The sequence below is a fragment of the Anolis carolinensis genome, chromosome 1 (genome assembly GCF_035594765.1).
Source record: "Anolis carolinensis isolate JA03-04 chromosome 1, rAnoCar3.1.pri, whole genome shotgun sequence".
NCBI lineage: Eukaryota > Metazoa > Chordata > Lepidosauria > Squamata > Dactyloidae > Anolis > Anolis carolinensis.
The window spans coordinates 244,473,281-244,487,263 of record NC_085841.1 but is presented as its reverse complement, the minus strand read 5'-3'; the positions used below and the strand labels follow the sequence as shown (position 1 = coordinate 244,487,263).

Sequence of the window (13,983 nt, the reverse complement as noted above, 5' to 3'; positions counted from 1 at the left end):
AAACGTATGAGTACTGAGAGCAAAGGAGGAAAGTAGAGAGAAGAGAGAGAACCTTGGACATTTTCAAAGCAGCTGAAAAGGCAGAATGACCAAAGATTAATTGGGACTGTTCCTGGCAAATTGGGATTTGTGGTGGTTGCACATAGGAATGTTCACTGTTTTCATGTGCCTTGTTTTTCTGCACTCAAGCACCAAGAAGCTATTTTTTTACCAGTTGTGTCTGAGGTGGGAGGGAAAAAACAATGCTTTGGACTCCATCCCAACTTCCACCCAGTTTTTAGGATGCCTGTGCAGGCACTGCACAGTGGATGGCTTAAATCCATATCCTGACCTGCAATAAATGTTTGTGTAGAAACAGCCTCAGAAAGACAAGTGCTGTGTCTACACTTACTTGATAATCCAGTTTAAAGGACTCCAGATCTGCTCCAATGTAGCCCAGGAGCATCCTAGAGCCAGATGGGCCAAGGACACATGGAAGGCCTTTCCACACAACCATATAACTCAGAATATCAAGGCGGATAATCCACAATATCTTTCAAGTGGGATATCTGAGTCCACACTGCCATAGAACCCAGTTCAATGTGGATTTTATACGGCAGAGAACTGCTTATTGGCAGCTATGCAACAATGAGTTTATTGGAGATAAAGAAGTGGATTGGGCCAGATTCAGACTAATCTATGTGTTCACACCTCCAAAATTCCATGATTATTGTAAAGCTTCCTGGAAGATCCAAAGTAAATCGCATATGCTCTTGACTTACATTAATGACTGAATGTAGTGCTTCTGCTGCAAATCCAACCATGCATTGGCTGGATTTCTCACAGCAGCTTAACAGTGAATCCGCTTTATTTTGGCCAAGTAGAAATGTCCTAAGTCTGGATCTGATCCTTTTTTTTTTCTTCATCATAAATGACTACTGTCAATGTCATCTGGATTCCCTTCAAAGTTCCAGCTTAACAATCAGGTTACATTTATTAAAAAAACTGGATTTAGAAATGGGTTTTCCCCTTCCGTCTTAAATTATAATACATCTTGCTTTCAGCTGTATTACAAAATTCCCATGCACAGTAAGAAGGAATTATGGCCTTCTGGATCCAACAAGATGCAGGAAAAACAGTCTGTTTGATGAGTCGTTGGTTCTCAGTTTGTTTCACAAAACAAGCATCTGGATTGCTTCTAGTCAGCAAATTTGCTGTCCAAAGCAGTTTTTTTCTAACCACCTACCCATTCTTCTCTACCACTGTAAAAACTGATTATGTTCCAGAAGAGAAAACTGGAAGTTTTTTCTGCCATAGCTCTCCAGACACTTCTGCTCATTTTTTCTTGTTTATCTGAAGGGTCTACAACAGTTATTTTTTTAACTGCAAGGGAGGCAGGAGTTCTTGTCCATCTAGAAATGTTTGATGTCAGAACCCAAGTAAGGGTGGGGGAATGACAGACAGAATCAAATGAAGAACTTATTTATACAACTTATTTATATATTTAAAGACTCACGCCCCTTCTACACTACCATATATTTCATATTATCAAAGCAGATAATCCACAATATCTGCTTTGAACTGGATTATATGAGTCTACACTGCAAAATAATCCAGTTCAAAGCAGATAATCTGGATTTTATATGGTAGTGTAGAAGGGGCCTTGGACACATTTTGATTGCCGTTTGTAGGATTTACCCCAAATATTTTCAAGTCAAAAGATCAGCAGTTGCTTTGTTTCAGTTCAGGCTTACGATGTGGATACCAAGTTAGCACAAGCTTAAACTTTATTTAAGACATCGTTCCAGCAGTCTGCTAAATTCTAAACCACCCTGTTCAAATCAAAGTTGGAAATGGTTTTTTTTTTAAGTCAAAAAAGGCGAAGGGATCATTTTGACAAGATAGTTGTTCAGAGCATTATAGCAAAGGAAACTCAACAAATGACCCTGAAATCTAGCTTTCCAGCTGAAGCCTGGCTATTCCATCTTAGCTAAGCTTTGGGACAAATTTTACACATGTATACACATTAATCATAGAACCATAAAACTGGAAAAGACCACCAGGGCCATCCACTTCCAGTCATGCAGGAACATACAATCAAAACACTTCTGAGAGATAGCCATCCAGCATCTGTTTGAAAACTGCCTGGGAGGGAGACCATCACACTTCAAGGCAGCAAATCCACTATCGAACAGCTGCCAGGATGTTCTTCCTAATGTTTAGGTGGAATCTCTTTTTCTGCAATTTAAATTCATTACTCTGTTTCCTATTCTCTGGAGGAGCTGAAAATAAGTTTTTCCCCTCCTTGGTAAAGAGGAAATATCGCCATTCCAACATATAAAAATACTCATTTTGTCTTCTTTGCAATCAAATTAATCAACAAACTAAGAAGTACAGACTAATTTAGATGTAACCCTCTATAATGTTCTGAAAAGTCAAATATTGGCCTTCATATCAGTTTTGCTGAACCCAAATTTCTCCAGATGTTTTGGACTATCATCATTTCAGCCATAGTCAACATGGCCAGAGTTTAGGCATTAGGGCAAAGGTTTTCAACCTGGAGTCCCCAGATGTTTTGGCCTTTAACTCCCAGAAATCCTAACAGCTGGTAAACTAGCTGGGATTTCTGGGAGTTGTAGGTCAAAACACCTGGGGACCCACAGGTTGAGAACCACTGCATTAGGGGAACTGCACCGCAAATCATCTAGAGAGACCCAGGTTGAAAAAAACATTTTAAAGAATCAATGAATAAAAAAGGATGAAAATCCTAGTTTGTAGGCAGCTAGTTTTTCACTAGCCGGTACAAGAGAGTCAAAGTTTCTCAGCAACATGCAAAAAAGTTGGCTCCTTCCACCTACAACAATGTGTTTTTGTCCTCCAATAACTGGGTGCTTGTTTCTTTTCCTTCATTACTCAGCTCTTCATTTACCAGTTACATCATCTAGCCTCCAACTCCATGGCAAGGAACAACCTGGTTTCCCTTTCTCATAGCAAGTAGATACATAATAACATTTTTTGGTTTATTATTAAATTCCTTCCCACAATGTCCCTGGAATCTTAGACATTCTCATCCAAATTGCATTTAAATTGGCACTTGTATTAAGCCGATGGTTTTTGTTTTTTGAAAGTAGAGCAGGAAAATTCCTTGTTGCTAATCCAAAATATAAAAGTTCTCAAACATGTGAAGAAGATACTGTATTGCTTTCTGGTGATCCCATTCCAAAACATTTTAGAGAAGCTGAATTATTACGTATGGTATACACTCAGATGCTGAAACACACAAGGGTATCTCTGTGAAGATTCAAACTATAAAACTATAAAATGACTTCTCTTCTCTCTCCTTGACAAATGCTTAAGTGGAGCAGGTGGCCATTGCAGTAACATATATGAGAAATATGAATGTGGTTCAGAAAGAAAACAAATCTTGAGTTTGTGGAAGGGAAAAGACTCATTAGAAATTATGGACAAACCACTGAAGGTTGAAATGTGTGTGGGAATGATTTCGCATTTAATAATAATAATAGTAATAATAATAATAATAATAATCTTTATTTATACCCCACCACCATCTCCCCAACGGGGACTTGGGGCGGCTTACATGGGGCCATGCCCAGAACAATACAATATAACAGAATATAAATAGAACAACAAGTCATAACACATTGAACAATACAGTAAAAGATAATATATACTACATTACGCAAAATCAGAAAAACAATAAAACAAGGGCGGGCCACATGAACACTAAGCATTTGAAGGAGACAGTGCTTAGAAGCTACCAGGTTTGAGAACTGTACTAATACTAGGACGCCAGTACAATGCTAAAACATCTAAGAGAAAGGCAATAGCAAACCTCTTCTGAATAAATTGTGCAATGATAATCCTACTGTAGAGTTGTCAAAAAGGGACAAAGGAAGGAAAATGGGAAAATTTCAAGGATGTGCTTGTCACCTTAATATTTATTCTGTTTTTTAACCAAACATGCAAATATCTTAGCACAGAAATCAGCAACTGGAATCATCAGAGCCAGTATAAATATTAGAACTTGTTGGCTTTACATATAATTGGAACAGAATTGATCCACAAAATCCCATTCTGTCTTGAGTTGGGTCAACATCTAAATCTTGTGTTTCGCCTCTGATACTGGTAATAGATTCATGAACAGCAAGAGTAAGACATTTAGTACTGGAAAAAAAATAGAAGACCATACACATCTCTTTAAAAGAAGAAACATTCTATAGTTTTGTAATTTTGCTTTGAACCTTATTTCACACCCACATGAGAAATCATTTTACTGAGAGTGAATGCTGCCTGAGGATAAAGGTCAGAGCTGCAGCCAGAAATAGCACATGCAGGGTTAGGGAGCAGGGTAGGCTGGGCCATCACCTGGTTCCGCAGCAGATTAGTCTGAGCTACGAGATGCGCTTGCAGCTTCCCTTGGCACCATTGAGGCGCAGCTTTCTCAAGCAACGAGACAGGCTGTGTGGGAGTGTTTTCAGAACAAAAACAAGAAAACAGACGAGAGATTTAGAAACAAAAACCAAACAGCAAGAGTGTTATAGGGTCAGGCTGAACCAACAACCCCTGACAAACAGGAGATAAATGAAGCATTAAGAGATAAGTCAAGGATGAATCCTAGGCAGCATGCGGAAGTCTAGCAGTAAGTTAACACTCCATAGTATGGTCAAAGGACACCAAGGCCCGGCAGAGCTTACGAACACTCCAGCTGCAGAGAGCAACAGAGAAGAAACTGTTAGTCATTTAGAAGGCAACAAATTCCAGCTTTGGAGAAGGGTTTCCCTTCTAGGAGGTAGTAGCAACGTCAAGAAAAGCCAGGATTAAGAGACCACATCTTTATTATTACAAGCATGCAGATTATTCCAAAATTTGTGAGACTTTATTTCAACACCACCTTCTAATATGGATACTAGACCCTGTTCTTTAAAGTGATTCTTGTGTCTTTAATAAGAGGATTCATACAAAGATGCTTGATAGCAACTGATTTTACTGTCAGCACAGAATTAAGTGGGCGGGGGGAGGGGGGGAGAAAGAGAGAGACCTACATCAGTCAAACATCTCCCTACCAGACCTGTGGTTAAAGTACCAGAGCCCTGGTAAGGTCAGAACACAACAAAAGTAGGCTGAACGTGTTACCAACATTTAGAGACATCAGGTAACTATGACCCCTTCTACACTGCCATATTAAATCCAGATATATTTTTTTTGTGTCAGGAGTGACTTGAGAAATTGCAAGTCGCTTCTGGAGTGAGAGAATTGGCCGTCTGCAAGGACGTTGCCCAGGGAACGCCCGGATATTTTGATGTTTTACCATCCTTGTGGGAGGCTTCTCTCATGTCCCCGCATGGAGCTGGAGCTGATAGAAGGAGCTCATCCGCGCTCTCCCCGGGTGGGATTCAAACTTGGCAGCTTGCAGATCAGCAGCCCAACCTTCAAGTCACAAGGCTTTAACCCACTGCACCACCGGGGGCTCCTAATCCAGATTATCTGCAGTGTAGACTCAAATAATCCAGTTCAAAGCAGGTAATGTGGATTATGTGTTTTGGTAATCTGGATTACATGGCAGTGTAAAAGGTGCCTAAAAGGGCTGAAGGTCTATCACTCTGACCTTTTGGTTAGTAACGCATGGTACCTACAGACCACACTATCCTTGAACATCTGAGGTAGGAATATTTACAGATGGACACATGAAGGCTTCCCAAGGCCTCGAGTCCTTTGTATAGAACATAGTGCAAGTGCTGACATATCTCTCCAAAGTCTACATTAAGGCATAGATGGTGGGATAGAGGAAATCACATCAACAGGGATGAGGTTAGAAGCACAGCACCATCTTCCCCTTAACCACAGAACTAGTAAAACAAAACTAGTAACATATTATAATTTTAACAAATATCACACTGGTTTAGAAACTGGTCTGCATGTGAATCTGAATGTTTTTCACTCCAAATTGAAAGTACTCCACTCAAAGCCTCTGATGGGTGCTGCTACCATTTTACTGTATTTGGGGACATTGGGAGGGAATTGCCCCAGTTCAGAACAGTTCTGAACTGTTCTGAACAAAGTTGGCATTACTCTGACATACATTTATCAAATGAGAAGAAAGGGAGGGGAAAACAGTGGCATTCCTTCCAATTATACTGTAAACAGGCAGCTTTCATCCTTCAGATTCCCCCTCATTTGTGTTTAATTCTTTCACCTGAACATACTCAGGTGCAGCTGTTGCCTTGCCACCTTTTCTATAAATACCAGTTTAAGTGCTGTTTATCAAAGTGCGCAATCACTGTCATTAGGCATCACACACTACTGTTCATTTTCAACAAAATAAAAGTCAAATTCTTTGGGAAATACTGCAAAAGAAAATTAACTGGAGACATGACAAATACAAGGATAATATATCATTCAAACGGAAAATGAACAGCAATTTCTTCACATTTCAAATTAACAACAAGAGCAGTAGTAATACTCTAAATGTCTGCATGGTAGAAAAAAAGAAAGAAAGGAGGGGGAGGATTAGAAAGATAGTATGGCATTTCTAACCAGTGCTCCTTACCTTGGCAATTTTAGTTTCATCTTTCTTCTTTGCAGTCTGTAGGGATTCAAAATGATGCCTGGCACTGTCAAAGTCTACAAGTTTCCTTCCTCGTTTAGCAATACGAGACTGAAAGAAGTTGGAGAAGTAGAGAAAAAGAGGGAGATGTTACTGAACACAAGTCTTATAACGCAGGCCCCTTCCACATAGCTGAATAAAATCCCACATTTTCTGATTTGAACTGGAATATATGGCAGTCTGGACTCAGATAACTCAGTTCAAAGCAGATATTGGAGATTTTCTGTCTTGATATTCTGGGTTATATGGCTGTGTGAAAGAGTCCTCAGTGGACTAAGCAATGTTTGCATTTGCTTAGCATGCCAACACCTATGCAGTTGTCTCAAAAATAGGTAAATTAAACATGATAGAAGTCACTCATTCCAACATTTTTCCATGTGTATTCAATACACAACTGTACAGCAGCAGGAGCAGACACAGTTTAAATTAACACTAAATAAATTAACATTAAATTAACATTAAATAGATTAAAGGGGAGGTTGGCCATCCAACTGGGCATGTGATCAACAAAAACTGCACCATTTACTCAGCCAATTATACACATTTAATCTCTCCACCACCAACAACCCCTTTTTTAAAATGCTCAAAATTTTACAGTTCTCTTCTGGATCCTTTGCGGTTTTGAGGCTAACTAATAAAACAAAGTCCATTTACAAGAGGTTCTTACGAGAAGACTGTTAACAACATGAGGCTTCCATATGATGTTCCTGGACATCTACTGTGAAGTATGAACTTTGTAAATTCAGATAGATAATTATATACAATGAAGACTGACTTTCTATTACAGCTTCTCTCATTAAAATACCATATTTCATCACATAATAATCACACAGCTCATTTAGGGATGGCAAAATTTCCCACATAACAGTCGCACTCTTAGTTCATTCGCTTGGGCAAGTAAACTAATGATGTGACTGCTGCTTTGATACTGCTTTTGACTTGGCTCCCAGCTGACAGAAAGAGGGCCTGTCCTCTTTCACCCACCCGCAAGGCTGCATCATCATAGGGACTACTATTATGCAGTGAAAAAAGTCCCTCAAATGGGCTTTTTAAACCACATAATAGTCACAATTGCATAACAGTCGCACACCCCTTGTCTCCAAAAAATCATTCAAAATTATTTCCCCCTATCATTTTGCTTAGACAGGACTCTTTTGAAGTCATCAAAATATAGTTAGATTTAAGGCTAACATATGTTCATTTCTCAGGGTGCAGATAAACAAATCTGCTCTTATTAAATAATTCTGGGCACATTATATTAAGTTGTGGGTCTCAGAGTACAGTAGCTAAAGAACAACCAGCAGAGGTCAGTAGTCTTTCCAAACATACGACTGAAATAAGCAAGCAGCAGTATGTCTCTGAACAAACTGCTATGGGCCAAGCAGGGGTCTCTTTTTGGTGCTATGGTGCATGGGATAAGGACATTAGCCCTTTCCTTCCCTGGCCTGGTCCCTTGGCAGTCAAGGGATTCATGCAACCTTGCCTTGCCATGGGATTCAAATCCTAACCATCTAACTGAAGGAAGTAATTTCTTTGGTACAAGTGACATGAAATAATTACATCTGCCAAGGCTAGCAGACCAAGTAAATAGTTTGATTGTATCTCTCAAATGTGAGGCTTTCCTGCATCTACATCTGCCTCTGTACGTGATGCTCCTCTCACCTCCCTCCTAGTCTACCAGCTGGACATCACTCATGCTTCATATAATTAAATCTCTTCATTTCTAGTTAAATTAAATTAAATTCAATTAAGACACTGAGAATCTTTCAAGTATTCTGCTACATTTGAACGTGACAGATTTCAGATGCTTCCCTCAAGGAAGTCAATTTTTGTCAGTAATTTAGCCCAAGAAATATTTGCTTACTAATTTCAGTGGCTACTGAAAAAAACATATGCAGAAGAGGGGAAATCCACTATCGAATACAAAAGGGTAGGGGTAATTTACATCTCACAGATGAGAAAGAAAAGACAAGGGGATTACAGGTTGAGAATTCCTTGTCTGCAATTCCAAAATCTGAAATTCTCCGAAATCGTCCACATTGGTGGCTAAGATAGTGACACCTTTGCTTTCTTATTATTCAGTGCATACAAACTAGTATTTGTGCACAAAATTATTTAAAATATTGCACAAAATTACCGTTAGGTTATGTGTATAAGGTTTATAAATAACATAAATAAATACAGTAGAGTCTCGCTTATCCAACATTCTGTATTATCCAACACAGTTTGCCTTTTAGTAGTGAATGTTTTTGTAGTCAATTTTTAATACATTGTGAAGTTTTGGTCGTAAATTCGTAAATACAGTAATTGCTACATAACGTTATGTATTGAACTGCTTTTTCTGTCCATTTGTTGTAAAACATGATGTTTTGTTGCTTAATTTGTAAAATCATAATGTAATTTGACATTTAATAGTTATTTTCTTTATCCCTCCTTATTATCCAACATTTTCACTTATCCAATGTTCTGCCAGCCCGTTTGTGTTGGATAAGTGAGACTCTACTGTAATAGAGTTTAATCTTGCTTCTCTTCATAGTTCTCCTTTAGGAAGTTAAATGTTAATCATTATCATATGTTGTATGAACCCGCGAATGCAACACTTTTAACAGAAAAACACAGTACTGAATATTGCCTACTTCAGGGGTTATAGTACAGTCCTTTCCCTGTATGAAAGATGAGTTTTTCCTCTTACTTTCAGGCTAATAGTTATCATGCAGGCAAATCAATATGGCCAGATATAATTGTTACAGCTGCTTCAAAATAAATGGAGATTCTCTCTCTCTCTCTCTCTCTCTCTCTCTCTCACACACACACACACACACACACACACACACACACACACACAGAGAGTACTGTAGCCAAGGGGGGGTTGGGGTTCAACCCCTCCCCCCGAAAATTTTCAGTTGTTTTTAAACTGGTTTATAGAATCATAGAATCACAGAGTTGGAAGAGACCTCATGGGCCATCCAGTCCAACCCCCACCAAAAAGCAGGAAACTCGCATTCAAAGCACTCCAGCCATCCAGCTTCTGCTTAAAAGCCTCCAAAGAAGGAGCCTCCACCACACTCCAAGGCAGAGAGTTCCACTGCTGAACAGCTCTCACAGTTAGGAAGTTCTTCCTAATGTTCAGGTGGAATCTCTTATCCTATAGTTTAAAGCTGTTGTGCTGCATCCAAGTCCCCAGAGCAGCAGAAAACAAGCTTGCTCCCTCCTCCCCATGACTTCCCCTCACATATTTACACATGGCTATCATGTCTCCTCTCAGAATTCTCTTCTGTGGGCTAAACATGCCCAGCTCTTTACTCATGAATTTTAACTGATTAACCAAATCCCCATGAGTCTCCACTGAAGTTTATCTGTCTTGACTGTCCACTGAAGTTTATTGATGGAGTATGATTTCTAAATTGTTTTGTGTTATGGAACTACTCTTCATGATTTGCTTTAAAAAGTCTTCCCCTCCCCCCCAAAAAAATTCTGACTATGGCCCTGCACGCGCGCACACACACACACACACTTCTGTACAAATTGAAATGTTCTCAGAGAAAGGAAAGACAATATGGTTTTATCTCTCTTCTGGGATCCAACAGCAATGTGTGTTTAAACCGAGTATTTAATTTCACTTGGAAAAAGCCATTTTCCAAGTGGGGATGTAGTCACCAGTACTGCCAGATGGGAAGTAGATTTCCTTTTCAGCCTTCTCAACACCACTGCAAGAGGAAAGCTCACGTGATAAGATCCAATGCTAGGGAGAGACATGTTCTCAACACAGTGATGTGCTGAAAAGGCTCCCCTCCTCACTCTGTGCCTGTATATAAGGACGTCACCAAATGCAACCAATGTTTCAAAAGTGCTTTCATGAAGTCATTCTGATTAGAAAAAAAGGGTATTGAAGGCAAAACAAAAAGAAATAAAAAACAGAATTCTTTTCTATCACAAATAGGAAGGAAACACTCATGGAATGAGCAGGAGATAATTCAGTCACAAAAGCCACTTTGTTTGACATTCTTTGCTTCAATTTTAAGTGACTTGATTGATAATGTCTATCTATCCCACTCTTTAACTGAACAAAAAGAGAGTAAGATGTTCCTTTTAGAACTTCACAAATGATTTACACAGATTTTTTTAAAACAAAACATAATATGTGATTCAGAATGAACCTTTGCACATAGTGAGCAAATAGGAATTGCACTATATAAGAACAGTACTTATATTTCTTAATGCTCCCTAAAAATGAAGGAGAAAGGCATCCCTTCATTATTGGAGCATTTTTGCATTGAATCTAAGAGATGAAATGAATGGAGAAGACTAAAGAGATCCTGATGGCCTTAAGTATAGAATTTTATATGTATGTATGTATGTATGTATGTATGTATGTATATGTGTGTACACATACATACACACACTCACACATATATCTATATCTATATCTGCTTAAGGGCATAGGCTAATGAAAAACATAATTGCTCCATTCCACATCCAAGGGCACAGTGTAATGCCCAAAATATGAACACACACACACAAAAAGAAAAATATAGGAAAGAGGTAGCATCCAGCAGTTAATTTTGGTCAGGAAACTGGGCAAGAGGGCATGGTTTCTGCAGTTCCTGATGCTCATCCAAATGGATGAGCGGTTCCTGATGCTCATCCAAAATCATGCAATGTATGAAATCAGTTTAGCCCTGCACATAATTGTATTTCATCTGCAACTGAAGACAACAGTTGCTTTAGCAGATTTTATTAACATCTGTTAGAACAAATGCAGTCAGGTTTTAAATATCTTATTTTTACACATTTACTTTTACTGCTATTAGTAGTTTGAGTAATGTTAGAGTTTTTTTTTATATACAGTAGAGTCTTGCTTATCCAACCTTCACTTATCCAACGTTCTGTATTATCCAACACAGTCTGCCTTTTAGTAGCCATTGTTTTTGTAGTCAATGTTTTTAATGCATTGCAACGTTTCGGTGCTAAATTTGTAAATACAGTAATTCCAACGAATGTTACTGTGTATTGAACTGCTTTTTCTATCGATTTGTTGTAAAACATGATGTTTTGGTGCTTAATTTGTAAAATCATAATGTAATTTGAAGTTTAATAGGTTTTATCTTAATCCCTATTTATTATCCAACATTTTCGCTTATCCAACATTCTGCTGGCCCGTTTATGTTGGGTAAGCGAGACTCTACTGTATATGGTAGGCTCTTGGTATGGCTGTCAAGCAGTTTGACGTCAATAAATCATTGTTGCTATCACCATTAATTTAGTCAAATATTAGCTTTTATCACACATTACGGAAACATATGGTGCATGACATGCTGCTTATAGTAGTTAAACATTATCTTACGAAAGATATAAAGAAAGGAGCTCACTAATTGCACCCCGTTCTAGCTTCATGGGAATTTTACATGGGCTACAGTTTCAAACTTTCCTCTTCAAATGTATGGACAGCAGGGGAAATCTGGCAAAAAACAAGACACTGAAAGAAGCTTTGGCTTCTTCTCTGAGGCTCTTATTTCCTTTATGTTCTATATTTGTACCTCCTTCTCCCTTCTCTCTTCTCCCCTCACTCCCTCCACTCTTCCTTTCCTTCTCCATGCACTGAGTGCTACACACATGACCACCACCATGTTGAAAGCAGCCCCTTCTCTTTTGTTGTAGATAGATAGACAGGCAGACGGATACTGTATTTCTTCAATTTTAAGACACACATTTTTCCTATGTTAAGATCTCTAAAAATGGGGTGCATCATAGAATTGCAGGTGTATCATGTATTATTAATGGTGATACTAAAATTAGGGTGCATCTTACAATTAATGACATCTTACAATTGAAGAAATACATGAGATATGCACACACACACACATTCATTTCTCCACATTCACAGGTTTGACGTTGATGGTTTTGATTATTCCTGTGCTTGTGAGCTTGTGCCGGCTCCTTTACTAGCTCTTCCCTTCCCGCTTCTTCTCCTACCTCTTCTGTCCTGTCAAGAGTACCACTCATACCAAGGCATGTGCACATTCATGTAGCAATCCCTGCCTCAGGAGGGATAAAAAGTCACCTCAAGAAGATGGGCTGCCCTGATGGAGATGTGCTAACACTGATATGCCATCATCTGCACAAGCCAACCTTTGAAAAATAAAGGTGACTGTAAGCCAGCAAAACAGAAACAAATAGTGTTTCATGGCGGGAATGATCAGGCAGCCTCCTATCCACCTGTGCCTCCCGTCCACTCAAAACCCCATCCCTGACAGCACAGAAGGCAACTTGGGCCACAGGCACCCATGAAATAATGTATGTTTTCCAGAAAAAAAAATGTGGAATAAAATTTGAATTTTTAACAGATTTCAGCCCTATCCACGTTACAACAGTAGATGTGGCTCTTAATGAGACATGCCACATTATTACAGTATGTCTACATCCCACACCACTGGAGAAATTATACTGTCTAGCCGGTATTGCACCACCTGACATCTGCCAGGAAGTAGCAGCTAATAATGAAAGGTTCAAGGCAGTGACATCTCTGGTCCATCCCCTGTTTGGATATCAGCAAGCACGTCAACACCTTAAATCAAGAAATAGCTTTCTAAGATCTACAGAGTTACTCACAGGAACACCTCAATGAGTGAGAGCCCAAAAGTGACAGGCTAAAACCTGGAACCTCAAGCTATACCTCATACCGATTGAGAGAATCCCTCCTGGGCACACAGAAGGCTGGGCGACTTGGAAGGCACTGAACAGACTGTGCTCTGGCACCATGAGATGCAGAGCCAACCATAAGAAATGGGACTACAAAGTGGAGTCCACAACATGCGAGTGTGGGGAAAAGCAAACCACAGACCATCTATTACAATGCAGCCTGAGCCCTGCCACATGCACAATGGAGGACCTTCTTATAGCAACACCAGAGGCACTCCAAGTGGCCAGCTACTGGTCAAAGGACATTTAGTATAATATCAAGGTTTTTTAAAACTTTGTGTTTTTAAATACATTACAACTGTACCCTCAGTTCAGTTCTGACATGATAAATAAAAGTAACAGATTTCAGCCTATGAGGATGAAAAACAATTGAATTAGATTCAAATCCATAAGAACATTGTGTGATGCCAGCACTGGATACAAGGCAAGTACGATTTTTTTTCACCCATTTAGACAACTCTTTCATTTTACAAAAAGGAATATCTGAGAGAATAAAGCGACTCCCATACTTTTATATCTGGGAACTGGCCGAGGTAGGTGTCCATAGTTAGCAGGGCTTGATCCACCAGCTTCTGATGGAAGTCCGTCCACAGCAGGTCATTGTTCTAGAACAGAATAAGACCTTAGATCAGTCAAGTAGAAAACCTGTCAAATGTTATTATCGTACAACTTGATGAGTT

General features: G+C 39.1%; 1 protein-coding gene across 21 annotated transcripts in view; it reads right to left on the bottom strand.

Moving 5' to 3' along the window:
- bin1 (bridging integrator 1) overlaps positions 1–13,983 on the bottom strand; it is a 156,186-nt gene that overhangs the window by 37,983 nt on the left and 104,220 nt on the right. For 15 of the 21 annotated variants that reach the window (XM_062967342.1, XM_062967344.1, XM_062967348.1 and 12 more), the window contains exons 5-7: positions 13,813–13,908; positions 6,548–6,655; positions 4,366–4,458 (exon numbers count right to left, since the gene is read on the bottom strand). In XM_062967342.1, the coding sequence (XP_062823412.1) occupies positions 4,366–4,458; positions 6,548–6,655; positions 13,813–13,908 (297 nt within the window). The remainder of the gene's footprint in view (positions 1–4,365; positions 4,459–6,547; positions 6,656–13,812; positions 13,909–13,983) is intronic. The other 6 variants (XM_062967341.1, XM_062967354.1, XM_062967358.1 and 3 more) reach the window with 1 other exon arrangement.